Source organism: Phyllostomus discolor, chromosome 1 (assembly GCF_004126475.2).
Source record: "Phyllostomus discolor isolate MPI-MPIP mPhyDis1 chromosome 1, mPhyDis1.pri.v3, whole genome shotgun sequence".
Classification (NCBI taxonomy): domain Eukaryota; kingdom Metazoa; phylum Chordata; class Mammalia; order Chiroptera; family Phyllostomidae; genus Phyllostomus; species Phyllostomus discolor.
In genome coordinates, this window is record NC_040903.2 from 45,714,873 (window position 1) to 45,733,280 (window position 18,408).

General features: G+C 35.5%; 1 protein-coding gene across 1 annotated transcript; it reads left to right on the forward strand.

Moving 5' to 3' along the window:
* The first annotated feature begins 214 nt into the window (after nucleotides 1–214).
* Nucleotides 215–17,802, forward strand: ALB (albumin). Its single transcript, XM_028506811.2, has 15 exons — nucleotides 215–369; nucleotides 839–896; nucleotides 1,720–1,852; nucleotides 3,734–3,945; nucleotides 4,495–4,627; nucleotides 5,441–5,538; nucleotides 7,266–7,395; nucleotides 8,523–8,737; nucleotides 9,890–10,022; nucleotides 11,603–11,700; nucleotides 13,421–13,559; nucleotides 14,171–14,394; nucleotides 15,810–15,942; nucleotides 16,574–16,641; nucleotides 17,718–17,802. Exons 1-14 carry the CDS (start codon nucleotides 291–293, stop codon nucleotides 16,613–16,615), a joined length of 1,827 nt encoding a protein of 608 aa, XP_028362612.1. The 5' UTR covers nucleotides 215–290; the 3' UTR covers nucleotides 16,616–16,641; nucleotides 17,718–17,802.
* Nucleotides 17,803–18,408: the final 606 nt, after the last annotated feature.

The following is an 18,408-nucleotide window of genomic DNA, read 5'->3' on the forward strand; positions in this document are numbered from 1 at the left end:
AGGAATGACAGGTACAGATTGTTTAAACTCTGAGGTAAAATTTGATAAGATGTTTTACATAACTTTAATGAATTGACAAACAGTTCCAGATGGCAAACATACGTAAGGGATTTAGTTAAACAATTTTTTGGCAAGAACATTATGAATTTTGTAACCAGTTGAGAGCCAATGAAATACAAAGATGAGTCTAGTTAATAATCTACAATGATGAGTGAAAGAAGTATATTAGTGCTAATTTCTCTATTCATCCTGCCTTTTTTCTTTTTTCAGCCCCACAAGCTTCTGGCACAATGAAGTGGGTAACCTTTATTTGCCTTCTCTTTCTTTTCAGCTCTGCCTACTCCAGGGGTGTGTTCCGTCGAGATGCACGTAAGAATTTTATTTTTTATTGTTCATATTTATTTTTTCCTAGTAAAGTTTCAGTAAACCCTTCATTTTTAAAGAACTAATTTTCCTTTAGCATTAGTTACTAGACTATGATGATATTTTATGTTATGAACCCTAAGGAAGTTATCTTAATATATTTCCAACACCTTAAGTGGAAAAAAAAGATGAGAATTGTTTAATAGATTCTAAGAACATTAGGTCTTATCCAAGTTTGAATATAAAGCCATAAATATTTAGTGATTTTAGTGATTTTTCAAATAGTATTATTGGTAATTAACTTTTTTGTTTAAAAGGAAAAGAAATAGTTCACCATCACCATAAGATTTTCTGTTGTTATCAAAGCCCAGTATTTTGGAGCAAATGAATACCTAAGTCAAGTGGAGAGAAACAAAAAATAATTTCATAACCATTATTTTCTTTAGAATTACAATAAATCTTTCTTTTCCCCCAGACAAAAGTGAGATTGCTCACCGGTTTAAGGATTTGGGAGAAGAAAACTTCAAAGGCCTGTAAGTTAAAATACTGAAGAGTGAAATTTAATGATCTAAAAGCACTGTTTATTATTCTGAAGTTCTTATACTCCCCTGTCATCAGCGTTCAGACTCTAGAACAGTATTGTCCGATGGAATTTTCTGCATTGACTAAAATATTCTATAGCAGTGCTGTCCAATATGGTAGCCACCGGCTACATGTGGTTATTGAGAACTTTAAATATAGAAAGTGCAACTGAAGATCACACATTTAAATTGTGGCTGATGGCTACTGTACAGGAAAGTATAGCTCTGAAACTCTTATGTAAGCTGGCTGCTGGAAAAGCCTTTAACATATGGCACCTTTTCCTGCCAGTTTCAACATTCCTTTACCTAAGACATAGATCTGTGGCTTCTTGAGAGCATCTTAATATATATTTTTTAACATAGTGAAGAATGAGAAAATAGTTTTTTTAAAGGTCAATTTCATTCGACAGACTAGTTAAAGGAGGTGTGTGTGTGGTTGTTCTTTTTTGTTTTAAATAGTCAAAGGGCCTATTTAATGCCTCTCATCTTAACAATTAGATCCACTTAGAATGCATTTTACCTGCTTGCTGTATATGTGTGCCTCTTACTCACATGCACACACATATTTAAACATGGTGGAAATACATATCGTCTTTGCTTAGAAAACCACAGATGGCCTCAGATCATTGCTGATGTGACTAGGCTTCATCAATAATAGTAAGAAGTATAAAATACTATAGAACACGTACTGGTAACACAATTTGCTCCCTAGCGCAACTACCTACTTTATATTAAAGTTTCATTATACAACATTTTTCTATGCCCTGTGTTCCAGTGTGCTGGTTGCCTTCTCTCAGAATCTCCAGAAGACCCCCTTTGATGACCATGTGAAATTAGCAAAAGAAGTAACTGACTTTGCAAAAACATGTGTTGCTGATGAGTCAGCTGAAAATTGTGGCAAGTCCCTTGTAAGTACATTGTGATTTTGACTGTTATTTCTTGATGTGCACCCCGGCTCGTGGGATCTGCCACATTGTGGATGAAGCATGAGAAATTCACATGGACTACCCAGTCCTGTGGAGGAAAAGGGAGAGCATGGCTTTTCTCTCAAGGGGAGAAAAAGCCGCCGCCTCTGCTATGACAAGCCTTTATTTCTTTTCTGGCTACATTACACGATGGTCCTCATTTACAATACACAGGTTGGCTTTAGGTGGTTACCTTTCACTGAAAACAAAGGATCCGATGCCGTTAATCACATCACAGAAGAGGGATATTTGCAAATGAAAGGACAAAAGTGGTTGAACTGGTTACACTCCTCCTTGGAAGGTTTAGCATGGATTTTAGGAAGTTACTTTGCAGTAAATGTTTGCTGCCTCAGTTCATGGTGAGGGAGTTTTAGCAAAAGCAAGTCTCATAGCAGTCTAGGTACAATGCAGGCCTAATTCCCCACAGGAGAACCTATCTGTGGGTGCGGATTCTGTCTGGGCCCATGCCATGCAGAGTGGTCTCTTATAATATCTTGTTATTTGAAATAATCCTTGTCATTACAAAGGGGACACGTCCCCTTTTGGCTTTCTTAATTATTAAAAGACCACTTTTGTAAGCAACACTCACAAATGGGTAAAGATGGAGAAATTCTAGCTATGCCCACAATTTAAAAAACATTCCTTCATTGAGACCACTCACAATGGTCATAGTGTATTTATATGGAAATCTGTCATTTGTAAAAGTCTCTTTTTAAAATCTAAAATTTAATTTGTTTTCATAGTGGCTGATGGGGATAGTAAGCTTTTTAACCTTTAGAAAGCACTTAGCTGATTTTTGTGCTAATTTTATTACTGGGGTAAAATAGTAGTCCAGGTATATAGTCCTCACTTTAGGGATATTTATATTTTTACATACAATGAAATATTGTGACATTCATATGTTTTAAAGAACTTTGAGCTTTTGGTATTTGTAGGTAGGACTGTAATACAAAGAGAGGCTTGCGTTTCTCTCACCACACACTTTACATATACCTTTCTGGAGGGCAAGTCTGCTTATTTGTCACTGAAGCTTTTCCTCATCTCATCTTTTCTGTCCCTCAAGTCAGAATCAGTACTTTAATGTCACACAGTGTTATGGCTCTAAATATAAATTTTAAAAATGCACTTTTTGAAAATTGATAAATTCTGTCTTGAACAGCATATTTTCCCTGGAGTTACAGTTATTTTCATACTAAAAATTAATGGGGATGAAAAGAATTCATTTAATAGAATGTGCTTTGAGGCAAATATTTCTAAAACAAAAAGATCTATGTTTTAATGCAATAACAATTAATGTATAGAAAACTGTGTTACTTCTCAGTTGGACCATCTACGTGTAATTTCTTAAGAAGTAACTGTCACACTATACTAGTTGCAGTGGATGAAACAGAAGGGCACAGTGACAGCTGGACCTCTCACAAAGGAGCAGATCAGATGAGTGACTGCCCCAACACTTTCCTCTCTAGTGCGAGTTCGCCTGCTACTTAGAGGATTATTTCCCCTTGATGTTTATTTACCATGATCACTTCTACTCTTTTAGCCTCAGGTGGGAATTCAAGTAACATTCATGCTTTAAAGCCATCGACTGTCATTTTGCCCTTCTGTTTTACCCAGAGACTAAGAGTGAGACAGTTACTTCTTAACTAATTACCATACATGTAGATGGTCAAATCAAGGGAAGCTCCTTAAACCTGAGGGAAAAAAGTGGATTTTTATATGATTTCCTCACCAAGGTTTACCAGTACACATTTTTAACACTGTTCTTTGAGTATGAGGAAAATAAACAACTGCCCAGCAATGTAAAGCCTTTTCTCTTCCATTCAGCACATCCTTTTCGCAGAGAAATTGTGTGGGGTTGCATCTCTTCGTGAAACCTATGGCGAGTTGGCCGACTGCTGTAGCAAGCCAGAGGCTGAGAAGCATGAGTGCTTCCTGAAGTACAAGGACGATGATCCAAGCCTGCCTGCGCTGGTGAGACCAGAGCCCGACGCGCTGTGTGCTTCCTTTCAGGAAAACACACAGAAGTTTTTGGGAACGTAAGTCATCAGATTTTTAACGCTTCAAAATTAAAAATTCTAAAACAGGTCAAGACTCATTATAACTATTACTACAACAAAGATATTTTCCACATTAAGACTTAGAAGCGTTTGTTCTATGGCAATTTCCAAGGAAGTAATATTTGATGCTATACAATTTTACACAATAAAAAATTTGATCAAAGATCTTTTGAAATTCATTGAAACAAGACATGATCTGCATGAAAAAAATTGACATGTACTAAGATATTGTGAAGATATATATTTATTCTCAAAATTAATTTCATTTTAGTTAATAACCTTATATCACCAATATTAACTCTTTTATGTATGTGTATATGCTGTATATATGTACATATATACGTGTTTAATTTTTTCACTGGCTTTAAAAATGACAAAGGGAAGGTCATCATGTGTACAGTGAGTTTAATTGGTAGGTCAGATGTCTTTGGGTTTTGGAGTTTCTAGGGAAAATATTGATATTAATTGTTCCTCTAATACTGTCTGTTACAGAAAAATGACTGCCTGTTCTTCTTTTTAAAAATTCAGATATTTATATGAAATTGCCAGAAGACATCCTTACTTTTATGCCCCAGAACTCCTTTACTATGCTCAAGAGCATAAAGCAGTTTTGACAGAATGCTGCCAAGCTGCTGACAAAGCCGCCTGCCTGGGACCAAAGGTATGCCCCGGTAGAAGACTAGAAGAACCAGTTCGCACTCAAAGCTCCCATTTGGGATATCTTACAGCTAGATTTGGGGCACCTGAGTCTCTGATGTTAAATTTTTTTACGTGGTCAAAAAAGCCTTCCTTACTCTTATCCACCTCATGTATTTTTTACCCATTTTGAAGGCCTATGACATCCTCCTTCCTCTTTCTAACTCTTGCCAAAGTGAATCAGATAGAGGGAATCACTGTGTATATATCTAAATATCCCTCTTCTTTTTGCAGTGAAATACAGAAGCTCATCAGTAAAATCACACAGCAAAGGGTCACAGTTTTTGTTTATTTTTTCATGAATGTTTCTTATTGAGAAGGAAATGCAAAGTGGAGATTTTCACTGCATCTAGAAACATGGATTCATTCATTCATTTTATAAATATTTATTATGTTCTGCATCATCTTTTCTAGAGGCTTTATTGATGTGAAAGTTGGTGGAGGAGGGATTGAAATTAATTTATGCAAAATTAAGATGTCAGCAAAATTATATTCCCTGAGATAATAGTGTACTCTGTTCTTCCACCTTTCTCATCAGTTCCATTTTTCATGGCAATGCCAGCATGCTGGCTGTTAACTACTAGGGGTTTCCACTAAGGCCAGATGATTTGTCCTCTAACTACATAAACAAAATAATTATTTGCCAATAGTGAGTACTTGGGAATTTAGGTGTATATTGTATCTTTAAAACTTAATTTGTCACAGTCTATGTGCACTTATGAAGGGGTGTTTCATGTAGAATCTTTAAAAATATTTTCAAAATTATTTCTTTTTTCAGTTGGATGATTTGAGGATCAAAATACTGGCCTCATCTGCCGGACAGAGACTGAAGTGCTCCAGTCTTGAAAAATTCGGAGAGAGAGCTTTCAAAGCATGGTATTTTAAATTTAGTTTTGTACTTTATAATGATGTAAATGGTGGTGGTTCCATTGACAAAATTGTATGTTTATATGAGTACTTATATAGTGCCTTCATATATATCTTTTTGGTTATATAAAGGTAGAAACTTAATAGAAGTAAAAGATCAGGGCATAAAAGACAATTTATCATTATTTTTTATCATATTTTTTCAAGGTAGTCAAAAAATTAGAGGATATCATTTTTTGTTATGCTAGGACAAATATTTAAACTCCTATTTATTTATAAAGATTATGGATCTTATTCCTTTTTTAAGTCATTTTTTATTTTTTAATTATAGTTGATACATAATATTATACTAGTTTCAGGTATGCACCCCAGTGATTAGACGTATGACATACTAATCTCATACGCATCTGACACTGTGCATAGTTACTAGAATATCATCAACTGTGTTTCCTGTGCTATATTTCTCATTCCAAGACTGTTCTGTTACTACCGATTTGTATTTCTTACTCCCTTCCCCTTTTTCATAGAGATCTTATTCTAATTGTCTACTATTTTTATACAGTTGTAGTTAGGGTCTTTTATTTCACTTTATCTTCCTCTGTCCCATGCGATTATCTGAAGCTGTCTGCTTGTCCTTTTACGTTCTGATAATTAAATTCAGCCATAAAAGGTTATAGGTCCAGCTCTGTTCTCAATTTCTTGTTTTTGCCTGGGCCTTAATTTTTATATTACCTAGCTGGTTCTAGGAATATCCTTTAATATCGGAGCCAAAAACCTCTGCACTCCAGTCACCAATCTCTCCCTTGCTAGTCAACAATTAATCAACACAAACAGAAGATACAATGGAAATAATAGACATTTTGCAAGGTCTCTACAAACCATCATTTGCACTACCTGCCTTTCACCTCTATCACCAACACCATTAATATCAAACAAATAAACAAAAGAGCCACAAAGTGAAACAATACACAATTAAACAGGCTGTGACTGTTTGGGGGTAAGAAGTGTCTTTGATCTGATTTAGGCAGCTCTAAAATGATTTGTGAAAGCACGTGGATATTAGTTAGCCTTTTACATTTCATCATTGGGCTTAGAGACTGTGCTGGATCAATTTCATGGTAAAAAATAAGCTTAAAGCTCCCTAATTTTGGAAAGTTATACAATTTCTTTTCTCAGAGTCCTTCAGAAGTCAGGAAAAAGGCTTTTAAATGGGGGGAAAAACATAAAAGATAACTGGAGTTTGCACAACCCTTTCCAGTTTACAAAATGCTTTCCTATGCATTATGTGATTTAACCCTCACAACAATCCTGTGATTCAGCATGCAGTTATGATGCTGCAGGGGATGAAGCTCAAGAGAGTCTAAGGAATTCACCTAGAAGGACACCGCTAGTCAGCAGTAAAGTCAGATCTGGAAGTCAGATCTGGGTTCCAAACCTGATGCTTCTCAGATGTCACCTCTTTTAGAATTCCTCTTCGATTTCTGACTTCGTGAACTGCTGCCTTCTTGCTACTCACCATGCACTTTTACACAGCGTAATTCTTCCTTAAGGAAGCATTTTGCCCTAAGATAACTATTTGGTTCAGAACCAGCACTAAAATAAGAACTAATGAATTTTAGAAATTATTTCCATATTTCATTTGGTCCTGATTTTTTTGCTATAAGTGTTATTTTCCTAGTGCTTTCACATAAAATATTGCATGTTAATAAAGTTTGATGGGGGGATTTTCTTTTTAGGTCCATAGCTCGCTTGAGCCAGAAATTTCCCAAGGCGGATTTTACGGAGGTTACCAAGCTGGTGAATGATCTTGCCAAAGTCCACAAGGAATGCTGCACTGGGGACCTGCTTGAGTGTGCCGATGACAGGGTAAAGAATCCTCACTATTCTCCTTAGTAGCTTTGCTTTGGTCACATGCTTCAGTTGATAAAATGAATTTGTTTAGTGTACTTGGTGACAGCTGGCAGTGATTTGAAATGGTCATTTATGCCCAATATGCTCAGTTCTTTCCCTGACTTATGGTACTTAAAAAAAAATAACCCTGGCTATCCAACTGACTGATAAACATATTCACTAATTTGTAATTCCTATGAGTCATATTCTGAGAACAAAGGCTTAAAGTGAAGTAGGACAGGTGCAAAGGTAGATTTCTCAGAAGACTTTTTGGGAAGATGGGTAGAGTTGGAGAAGAGCTGAAAAGACCTTTGGAAATTATGTGATTTTTTCTATATGTTCTCCCTCAACATACAAATATTTAGCATGACATATCCCCCCCCCAAAAAAAACTTAAATATATGACCAAATACTAGAATCCTAACCTCTTAGAACACTTTCTGGAAAAATTAAGGCAGATATTTCACATGTGTAAGCAGGTCTGTGAGCACAAGTTTGACTAATCCTTCAAAAATCTCTCACACTTTATTTAGTTATTTGACTTTAAGATGTCTGCAATTAATGTTGGGGAATATTTGGAAAAAACAATATGGGTTTTTAAAATATGCAGTATATATATTTACTTTTCAATTACAGTTTACATTCAATAAGATTCTGTATTAGTTTTGGATGTACAGCATAGTGGTTAGAAAATCAGGTACTTTACAGTACAGAGTGACTGCCTGATGTTTCAAGCACCCATCTCTGTGGTTATTCTGTAACTATAGATTTGTACTTCTTAATCCCTTTGTCTTTTTCACCCATCCATTTAATACTAGATTTTAATTACAAAACTAAAATGCCTTAACAGTAGAAATATAAAATTAATAAATAACTGATATGGGCCCCTGTTACTGAGTAGATTTTAATCAAATGGAAATGTTTTAGTAGGTTCTGTGTCTCCAGGTTTAGGAGCACAGGCTGAAAATGTTCATAGAAGGCAGATTGGTATGTATATGGCTTTAGAATGTAATGAGACATGTTCTGCCAACATAATAAAAGTCTGTAGAGAAAGTATAATGATGTATATTTATATTGAGTAATTTTCATCAAATTGCTTATAGGAGGATATTGCCAAGTATATGTGTGAGAATAAAGATTCAATCTCCTCAAAAGTGAAGCAATGCTGTGATAAGCCTACATTGGAAAAATCCCACTGCCTTTCTGAGCTGGAAAATGATGACTTGCCCACTGACCTGACCCCACTAGCTGCTACTTTTGCTGAAGATAAAGATGTTTGCACTAACTACAAGGAGGCAAAAGATCCCTTCCTGGGCTCGTAAGTGGATAAGGAATTATCCTGTCATGGCTTTTATATGGCCTGAGGATTTAGGAAACAATTCTAGACTTTTCTTTGGAGTTGTCACAATTGTTTCCTGTAATACTTAGTTATCCATTCCTCTTTAAGCCTTTAAAATTTTTTTCAAAAAATTAATTAGTTTTAAAATAGTGTCACAATAATACCTGCTCATGGCAAAAACTCAATCAATAAAGAAGAGTATAAAAGTAATAGGTAGAAGTTTCTGTCAGCCACCCCTCCATTCCTTACTCCTTAGGGCTACTTCTGGAAATACTTCTAGAAACATTTTTATGTACACATAAATTATATACATATTATTCATTTATTTATTCAAAAAGTATTTCTAAAACTTACGTGATACATACATATGAATATATGCAATGCATCTTTATGTCTCTGTATCTGTCTATCTGTCTGTCTACCCATCTATCTATCCCTCTATCTGATGAGAGCAAAGAAGTATAAAGAGAAGTATGGAATCTGCTGCCAGGTGCTTTATATTTGTTTGCAAAGGCCAGATGTCCAGTAACACATCGAGGCAGTACGCACTATATGAAAAGATAAATGATCATATATAGTCAGTGATGATAAACTTTGAATTTTTATTATTGGAGCATAATAATATTATGTGCACCAAAAACATAATTTGTAAAATTATGTACCCTTCAAGATTTCATTCATACAGAGAAGAAAAAGAAAAATTTATAAATATCTATCTATCCGAACCTTTTTGAGATGTAGTCCAAATCAAACAAAATATATGTAATAACAGATGTCATTTATCAAACATTTAATATGTGTCAGTGTGAGGTATGTATAAATTCTGTCATGTATTTCTCACAATCCACTTTATGGGATAACCTATTGTTATCTCCATTCTAAAGAGGAGCAAACTAGAGTTCTGATAGTTTTAATAAATTACCTAAGGTGATAGAGTGCAGTAAGTGCCAAAGCAAGGATTTGAATGAAGGTAGCTTTAACTCTGATCCCCAGACCCTTGGGCACCAAGCTTTACTGCATGGGGTTTAGTCAAATTGAGACCATCAGCATATGAGTTATTCTTATGATTAGTTATGTGCTTTTTCTTGCTTATTAGTCCCGCTAACTCTATTCTACTTTCATCGTAATTAGGTTTTTGTATGAATATTCAAGAAGACATCCTGAATATTCTGTCTCATTGTTACTGAGACTTGCCAAGCAATACGAAACCACACTGGAAAAGTGCTGTGCCACCGCGGATCCTCATGCTTGCTATTCCAAAGTGGTAGGTTTCTCAAAGGAAAAAACATGTAGCTCTTTGACTGGAGGTTCCAATAATAAGGGAAAGAATAATGCCAGAATGCAAAATGTTATATAGTAAAATTGAGACATTCTCTTCAGATGGTTTCAATCTTTTGCTCTTAAAAATTTTAGTGACTCTCTTGCTCGTGTGGCTCAGTGAACTGACCACAGGCCTGCAAACCAAAAGGTCACTGGTTTGATTTTTGGTCAGGCCACATGTCTGGGTTGTGGGCCAGGTCCCCAGTCAGGGGCATGCAAGAGGCAACTGATAAATGTCTCTCTTGCACATTGATGGTTCTCTACCTCTCTTTCTCCCTCCCTTCTCCTTTCTCTAAAAGTAAATAAATAAAATCTGAAAAAAATGTTTAAAAAATTTTTAGGGAAAAAATAACTTTAATAGGATAGCTAGTAAAACCTAGAATAGTCTGGGGAAAAAAAGGATCTGAAGAGACCAGTGTCAAGATTTTACAAAATCTTGACCCTGCTTTTTCTGTTTTTACACTCCTGAAAAAAATTAGATAAAGTAAATTTAAATACATATTAGAAGTGATATGACTTAGATATAAAGTTAGCCTAATTTCAAGATTTATCAATTTATTAAGAATTAGTATCTTAAAAGGAAGTTTGCAAAATCTATTCATTTAGAATATTTTTCAGATTGGCTTTATAAGAAATTAAGTAAAACCCTGGCTGGCGTAGCTCAGTGGATTGAGCGCGGGCTGGGAACCAAAGTGTCCCAGGTTCGATTCCCAGCCAGGGTACATTCCTGGGTTGCAGGCCAGAACCCCCAGCAACCACACATTTCTCTCTCTCTCTTTGTCTCTCTCTCTCTCTCTCCCCCTCCCTTCCCTCTCTAAAAATAAATAAATAAAATCTTTAAAAAAAAAAAGAAATTAAGTAAAAAGAAGAAATCTGTTTTGGGGGATTTTTAGCATATTTAGCTATGCTACAATGGGATTTTTAGCATGTTTAGGATACTTAGCACTTTAACCTATATAGTGGTTTGCAAACTTTAGAATCATAGGGAAGTGATATTTTTCCTCTGCCAAGAAACTGCTATATGCCAGGCACCATACTGGATCTGATAACCAAGGTACAGCCTCTTCTTTCAGAGATCTCAGGATCCAACTGGAGGGATGGATTAATAATAATAGTGCTTATAATCATAGATGTAATTTATTGAACTTCTACTATGTTCCCAGCAGTTTTACCTTAATTAGCTCAGGTTGTTTTTACAGAGGAATTCTCTAAGGTAAACACCATCTTCATTGCCATTTTAGAGGTGAGGTTTCTAAAACTTGGCGATTGGAAGTAAAATTCCACAACTAGAAAATGAATTGGATGACCTGGATCAAATACCAGCAGTATACTCCAGAACCTGAGTATTCTTACTCACTCATACTATACAGTTTGGATGTACTATAACAGATTTGGCATCAAAGATCTACTTACATTGCTTTGGGCAGAAAGGAAAAAGGATCTTATTCTGCCTAGAGGGGTAAAAAAGAGCCTGCATCTTGTTTTTAGGTGGAATCCTGTAAATATAATTCTTTTATCTTTCAGTTTGATGAATTTAAACCTCTTGTGGAAGAGCCAACACAGTTAGTCAAAAAGAATTGTGAAGAGTTCGAAAAACTTGGAGAGTATGGCTTCCAAAATGAGTACGTATTTTTGTTTTCGACTAATTTTTTCTGATCAGTTTGTAATTTTTTTAAGATGTAACATACAAGGGGGGACCCAAGAAACCAGAATTTATTTATAAAAAAATGCGTATTTATTCTCACATGTTTAAACTTCAGTCACCTTCAAAATACTCTCCATTCAGTGCAATATACCTATGAAGGCATTTTTCCACTGCTCAAAACAGTTTTTGAACTCATTGATTTTGATGCTTTTTAGTGCTTCTCCCAATTTTTCCCTCACCTATTCTATATCAGCAAAGCCTTTCTCTTTAAGGACGTTTTTCATCCAGGGAAACAAAAAATGTTGCCTCAAATGAAACTGGCTGAATAGGGTGGGTGGGGCATGGAGGTCATGATGTTTTTGGTCAAAAACTGCTGAGCACTCAGCACAGGGTGGGCAGGTGTGGTTGTGAATCACCCATCAGGGAATGGGTAAACATGTTGAAAGAGTCTTCAAAAAAAATTCACTGAAGCTGAATGCAGCCTCTCAAAACAATACCAGCTGGTACACTGATACAGATGGGTTTCTTGAACACCCACCTATCAGGAGAAACCTGTACTACAAGGGGCCTGCCCTCCTGAAGATAATTATGATTTTTCTCTTTGTTCCCTCTTGTAGATAGTACCTGCCATAGAACTTTCAATCATGAAAATACAGTATATATTTCTAATCATTCTCCATCAAGAAAGACTGGAAAAGAAGAGATAAAATAGTTGATGGGATGTAGAGACCCATATTTGAATGTAGTTTAAAAGTTAGACTCGAGCCTGGGAAGGAAAATACCAAAATCATGGGATATAGGAACTGAGGGTGACCTTTGAAGGTTAAGGAATACTTTATGGACAAACTAAAGATACCAGCACTTTACAGAACAGGAAATAATTGGACTTGAATAGGAGTAGCTCAAGAAGTATTGGAATATACATTGACAGACTAATGTGTTAATCTAATCAGCTTACCTATGGAGGTACAAACAAAAAGGGGCACATCATTCAGCAGATAGTTACACATGTTAGCACTGTTTTAACTCTGAGTGCTAAGGATAATGATAATGAACAAGTCTCCTCTCGAGTATTGACTTCCAATGGTGATTGGAATTCTTAATAAATGATTGTTACATGCTAGATATCATGCCTGGTTGATTGCATACTTTATTTCTTTTAAGTTAATCCTTGAGCCATCCCCACTGAGTCAGGTATATTTCTTCCCATTTTATAGCTGAGAAAACTCATCCATATCTTCCAAAGTTAGCACAGTGCTGATATACAGGGTGGGACAAATTAGGGTTACAGTTGTGAATACACAAAACACAGAGTTAATAAAGCTATCGTAATAATCATAACCTGCATGTCTTTTTCCATATGAACAATTGTAAACCTAATTCTGCCCACCCCTGCATATTAAGCTAATCAGGTTTTACTGAAAGAAAGAAGCAATTAATAAATGTATTAATGTCACTGAATTATACTAAGTGACCTTCCTAAGATTACTCAACACCAGTGGAAATTAAAGTTAGGTTTAATAGTTGCTTAGGATAATGCCTTTGCCCACACTACCCCATCAACATGGAGATGGAGATAATCTTATGCACAGAAAACCATTTTAATTGATTTTGTCTAAGTATTCTCTGCTTCACCTACTATGTTAGAAGAAAATAGTTTTTGCCTTGCTGAAAATACATGGATTATTTTGTTATAGGCTCATAATTCGTTACACCAAGAGAGCACCCCAAGTATCGACTCCAACTCTTGTGGATATCTCAAGAAAACTAGGAAAAGTGGGCACCAGGTGTTGTAAACTTCCTGAAGCACAAAGAATGGGCTGTGCTGAAGACTTTGTGAGTCTTTTAAAATATAATCAATCAATAGTGATGCAGTTTTATCTTTGGATATTTATAGGCTAACTTTCAGAAGCAGGGGTGAACTAATGTGTGTGTGTGTGCAGGGAGAAGGAGGTAGTAGCAGCCAGGACTTGTTTACCTGTATTTTCCTGAGTATCAGAATGAGGATTTAGATAAGATCCCAAAGATGATAAATTGTTGTGAAAAAATCAATGAATTTTTAATGTTTCATTTTGGCATTTAAACATTTTTTAGTTTTGTGGGGGGGGGGTCTTTCGCTTAATGTATCATATAAAACTGCTTTATCTCCACTGCAATACATACCTTAGGATTCACCTCAAATTGTTTTAATAATTTATTTTCTCAAATAGATTATTCTGAAAATGTAGGCATATCTAAAAAAGAAAATGCTTTTAAACATGTTATCATTTGTAGTTCTAAATTAAATCAATCCTAGATTCATTTTTGCTATGTAAAATACAATACTGCCTTTGGTCCACTGAAAAGTAGGAATTTATGGTAACCCCCCCCCCATACTTATTTATTTTATTGTTGGCACTATTACGTTATGCTTCTTTTGAATTTCTGCCCTACTCCCTATTCTTCAGCTGTCCGTGGTGCTGAACGGGTTGTGCGTGCGTCATGAGAAGGCACCAGTGAGCGAAAGAGTTACCAAATGCTGCACAGAATCATTGGTGAACAGACGGCCATGCTTTTCTGCTCTGGAATTGGATGCAACCTTTGTTCCCAAAGAATTTGTTGCTGAAACATTCACCTTCCATGCAGATGTATGCACACTTCCTGAGCACGAGCAACAAATCAAGAAACAAACGTGAGGAATATTTCTCTTCTGCATGTGTTTGTAATCTCAACAGTGAGAAATGTAAATTAATTGGATAACTTTCCCTGAAGTAGTTATTATATTTTTAAAAATAATATTTAAGTAATGGCCTTAAGTTGATAAAAGTGTCAAAAATGAAATGGATAGGTTTTTGTTTTCTTATCAAAACAAATGAACAAACAACAACAAAACTATATTATAATCTTGCCTAGATATCATTCAGAATAATCTTGTGAATAAAGGCCTCAGGAGACTAATATCTTAGTGCAGGCTCTGTAAAAAAAGCTGAGCAGTTAACTGATTCATTTGTACAGATAGCAAATCAGTTAGTAAAACTCTTAAAATAACTTTCTATTTTAAGTTCCTTCTATGGAAACCCACAGGCAAGGCAAATCTCCAAGATGTAACTAATGAGAATGGAATTTGGGATAAAAAACATGTAGAAATTCGAGTTCTGAGGCTGGACTCCCTACTGCTGTCACAGAGGGTTAAAAATGTAACGTGAGGTTGCTCTTGTCTCTGGTGGGTTCTGATAGTGGCCATGCACTTAAGAGTAATATTGCAAAATGTATTGCCCTCACACACATTTCCCTAGCACTTGTATGTGTGCAGATGTTAATGAAATAGAGCCACCAGCTTCCATGAGTTTGGACGGTCTTGTTTCTTATGGCTTTCCCTATTCATTTTGAATGGGTCAAATTCCAAAGACTAAATATAAATATACTCATATTAGAAACTTCTATTTTTTTTAAGATTTTATTTATTTATTTTTAGAGAGAGAGGAAGGGAGGGAGAAAGAGAGGGAAAGAAACATTAATGTGTGGTTACCTTTTGTTTGCCCCATACTGGGGACCTGGCCCACACCCCAGGCATGTGCCCTGATGGGAATAGAACTGGTAACCCTTTGGTTCACAGGCTGGCATTCAATCCACTGAGCCACACCAGCCAGGGTGGATTAGAAACTTTTTATTGGAGTCCAAGATAATTAAGTTTTAAGGATCATTAAAAATTATTCTATAGTTTTTATAGCTCTTGCTATAGACTTCAATATGGCATAACTTTCAACATCTGAATAATTTATAAGTGCAATGACATAATATTTTCTTCCAAAAATTTAACTGAAAAGACATTTATTGCTTTTTTGAGATTTATCGACACTGCAAACATTGAGCTATATACATTTATGATTTTATTTGCTCCTTCCATCAACCCTCTGAAGATAGATTTCATTCCCCTCATTAAGCCAATGAGATTATTGAAGAAGTGTACAGAGGTAAGCCTTGGCTTCAAGCTCAGAGTTGCCTGACTCTGACTTGTAATTTCAAACAGCAGGACTACTGTCTTTACTGCCTCCATTGTTCTGTGTGTGAGTAACCTTTTCCTGTTTTGTTTTCATTTAAATGCAGTGCACTTGTTGAGCTGTTGAAACACAAGCCTAAAGCCAGCGAGGAAAAACTGAAAACTGTTTTGGGGAATTTCTCAGCTTTTGTACAGAAGTGTTGTGCAGCAGCTGACAAAGAGGCCTGCTTCTCTGAGGAGGTACTGGAGTCGTCCTCATTTTAATGCACCCAAGTTCCTTTGTCATTGTGTTTGGTCAGGCTGGGGCTTAGGGGTTTCTGTATCTGAAGGACACCTCTTTTGCGAGGGACAGGAATCTTACTCTACATATAGCTGCCTGGAAAATAATTTAAATTAGCTCTTGTTTTCTATCTCCTTCTATACTAAAGCATATTATTAAATGTTTGTGATATTTGTTCTTTTTCCAAAGTTGGGATGTTTATAAATACAGATAGAAGTATTCAGAAGTTCTGAAATCTTTTGGTATCATGAAACCAAAACATTAATTTGTATAAACATATTTTTAGAAGTGCTGGTTTGTGATTTGGTTGAATCTGAGTGCTTGATTTGACAAGTTAGTGGGGAAGTTTACATTGAAATTCCTGAGTCATTTAATATTTTTCCCTATGACTTAACATTAGTAATGTTTTTGTTCCTTTGGGGGCAATGGGTGTCAGTAAGTTTCCTTTTAGAGATTTTAGTGCTAAGCTGGAATTACAGCATGCGAGCATAGAAAATTACTTTGTAATAATCAATGGCTGTATAAATATTAATTTTTATCTTAATAATGATGCTAATACTTCCCCTAAATCTGTCATTTCTTTGTATTCAGGGACCAAAACTTGTTGCTTCAAGTCAAGCTGAGTTGGCCTAAAGACCGAAAAACCCCAAGTACCTCAGGTAACTATACTCTGGATTTTAATTAAAAAATTAATCATAATAGTTAATATTAAAATAGCAAAGATCAACTGACCATTTGCTGATAGCCATATGGACTATTGCCGATCATTGTTTTAAGCTCCTTGTATACATTAACTTATTTAATTCTCAAAATACTTGCCTGAGTTGAGTTCCATTAGTATTTCCATATTTCAGATGAGAAAATGAAAGCAAAGATCAAAGCATGGGCTAAGTAGTTTACCCAAGGATCATGCACCTGGTGAGAGGTGGAGCCACAGCTCAGTATTCAAACCTGACCTTGACAGTTAATCACTGACCTGTTCTGACCTAAGGTGAAGCAGTAGACAGAGTCATCCAACTAAATAATGATTCATCAGTGGATAACTCCAAGTATTAGCCTGGACAATATGCATTTTTGTAGTTAAATGAAAAGTTGAAAGATGATGATTCACAAAGTCAACCTAATAGCTCAATAACAAATTCATGTCATTGGAGAATATGATAGATTTACTTTATGTGAACTATACTTAACAGTAAGTAATGTACTACTAAGTTTCCAGTGTGTCAACATGCTAAGTTTTAATAGATATTCTCTTCTTTGGATAAAAAAGCCTACTTTAAAATTTAGATGTCTGACCACATACAGCTTTTATCCATTTTGGTTATAATATTTTGGGGGAAATTTTTTGAAAATAGGATAAACTTTCTTTCTAAAAACAAGTTGTTCAACTATATTTTAGTATGAATTTTCCAAACTGACCATGATGTTCATTCCACTGCTAGACTTGAATGTATTCTTTGCCCACGTGATAATACTTACCCGTTGTGCATCCAGGCAAAGAAGCAACTTTGTATCTCTGCAAATTTGGTAGTTTCCAATTGTGTTTTGTTCTAGTCCTAACTGTCCAGATTTTCTTCTTAGAGGTCTAACTTGGTGGAGACATCTTGTTTTATTTTCACTGGTGAAAATTGCAATTGCTGAAAGACAATCTAAGCAATTTGATATTCCTTTAAATAGATTTGAAAACACATCCTGTTTTAGAAATAGTACTTATATTTGTCCTTTTGTTTTACAGCCTCCCCTGGAAGAAAGGGAGATGAAGACCCAAAGCTTACTCATCTGTTTTTCCTTCTGTTTGGTGTAAAACCAACAACCTATCTAAAAAACAAATTTCTTTAAATATTTTGCCTCCTTTCTGTGTGCCGCAATTAATTAAAAATTTAAAATTCTAATATTATGGCTCAGGACTATTATTTTTCAAAGAGTAGTTGCCATCCTGAAAATTTCATCGGTTCTGTGAAAGTCTTGCCGTTCTCTCTCTCCCCACTTCGGCCGACACCTTCTAGTTCCTAATGGGCTCATTAATTAAAAGAAACATTAATACTCCTCTGAGTTGTTGATTATAAACATCTAAAGTAATATTTTAACATTATGATAATTCTGAGTAAAAGAGTAAAGATTGCAGTATAGGTAGAGTATACAAAACTTAGTACCAGAACTCTCTAAGCACCAGAACTCCCTAACAAATGTGAAGGACAAAGAAGGTAGAAATGATTATAAGGATAGTCAACTGAGTGGGAGAGAACACTGACCCTAGAAGAAATTTAACAGTCTAGGATGACAATACATAAAGAGTGTACAAAATTTAACAGTTTTGAAGAAGCATTAGTGGAAGAGGGAGTTAGGAGATCTGGACAAAGTGCAGTGAGGCGTGAGTAAGGTACACTGAATTGAGAAAGTACAAAAGTTAGAGGGTAACATTTTCT

What these genes read in the sequence shown, in the direction of transcription:
- ALB (XM_028506811.2), top strand. Translation starts at nt 291, where the DNA reads ATGAAGTGGGTAACCTTTATTTGCCTTCTCTTTCTTTTCAGCTCTGCC. An exon ending in ACACAGAAGTTTTTGGGAAC is followed by an intron (nt 3,946 to 4,494) that starts GTAAGTCATCAG and finishes TTAAAAATTCAG; the next exon opens with ATATTTATATGAAATTGCCA. An exon ending in CAACAAATCAAGAAACAAAC is followed by an intron (nt 14,395 to 15,809) that starts GTGAGGAATATT and finishes ATTTAAATGCAG; the next exon opens with TGCACTTGTTGAGCTGTTGA.